The 1,214-nt window shown below is 57.9% G+C and overlaps 1 protein-coding gene across 1 annotated transcript in view; it reads right to left on the bottom strand.

Annotated features, from left to right (window-relative positions):
* The window catches only part of LHX8 (LIM homeobox 8), a 27,467-nt gene that overhangs the window by 24,252 nt on the left and 2,001 nt on the right, over positions 1–1,214 (bottom strand). Inside the window, exons 2-3 of the mRNA XM_042782151.1 lie at positions 1,049–1,135; positions 529–690 (exon numbers count right to left, since the gene is read on the bottom strand). Coding sequence (XP_042638085.1) covers positions 529–690; positions 1,049–1,135 — 249 coding nt within the window. The remainder of the gene's footprint in view (positions 1–528; positions 691–1,048; positions 1,136–1,214) is intronic.

Raw genomic sequence — 1,214 nt, 5'->3', positions numbered from 1 at the left:
AATAAATCTGAACATAGTAGATCCTTTAAGGTACTTTACCGTGGTTCTAAGTAAAGGAAATACCACAAAGAGAAATAAGTTAACCTAACAAGCCGACCTGGAACTTTTTAACTTTTGTAAGCAGGCAGGCGCTTGGGCGCTGCTGCGGGTGGAGACCACAGTTACTTTAGAGAAAAAAAGATTTTAATAAAGAAATAACCCGGGATCCGGGTAGGCCCCTGTTTCAGAATGGATAAGGGTTTTCCCCACCTCCTTTTCCCTCAACGCGGTGGCTAAATCTAGCAAATCCACCAGGGAAATTGGCACATCTAGACCATGATGTATCTGTCACATACAAGCTGCTTTGCAACTACAAGGGAGATTTTATGATTTCTTCTCACATTCTTCCCCATCTCGTGGACTGACCTAGACTGGGACGATTCGCTCGACCTAGAACTTGGTTGGAAAGAAGAGAAAAAATAAAACTTTCCCGGGACTCCCACCATAACCCGGCTCCCTTTGGGTCTCGCTTCTGCGGCCCCGCCCTACCTTGAGAAGGTACTTGTCCACGATCTCCAGGCCGCAGCTGTTGCACACACATTTGCCAGGGGGGCAGCCGGAGCCCGAGGCCATGGACTGGGGCGAAGACGATGGGGACAGCGGGGCCGAGGAAGAGCACGAGTCCTCGTCCCCCGCTCCCTCGGGGCTTACCTGCAGGAGGCCACGAAGAGTGGTCGCGCGCAGTTCTAGACCCCTCCTCCCCTCTCCATCCCAGTTCCCCCTGAGGGCGCCCCCACCGCCCCTCCTCCCTTCCTACAGGCCACGTTTCTCCTTAAGGCTTCCCCTCCTACGGGTCCACACTCTGGCCATGAATCCAGACCCCTGACCTCGAGGACCCGGAGCGCCGTCCGGTCCAGCCCAGCCCTCCAAGCCGCCCACCTCAACTTTCCACCCCGCCCCGCCTCAGACCCTCCATCCTCTAGCTCCCTGAGGGGTCAGTCCGCCGGGGAAGGACCCAGAGGACTTCGGCCCTTCGTCCTGCGTCGCCTCCGGGTCCCTCCTCACTCACAAGTCCCCCTTCCCCGGCGCCTTTCCGAGTCCTCCCGGCCGCCAGGGCTGCGGTCCGCCCGCACTCCTCCGACATGAGCCCCGGGCACTGCGGGGTGGGAGGAGGAGAAAATGGAGAGAAACAGAGACGAGAAGTTCAGGGTCGGCACGCGCGGCCTGAGTCTGTG

The sequence above is a fragment of the Orycteropus afer genome, unplaced genomic scaffold (assembly GCF_000298275.1).
Source record: "Orycteropus afer afer isolate SDZICR_OR568_19922 unplaced genomic scaffold, OryAfe1.0 scaffold00248, whole genome shotgun sequence".
Lineage (NCBI taxonomy): Eukaryota > Metazoa > Chordata > Mammalia > Tubulidentata > Orycteropodidae > Orycteropus > Orycteropus afer.
The sequence above is the reverse complement of the archived record's forward strand: the minus strand, read 5'-3'. Positions and strand labels throughout refer to the sequence as shown.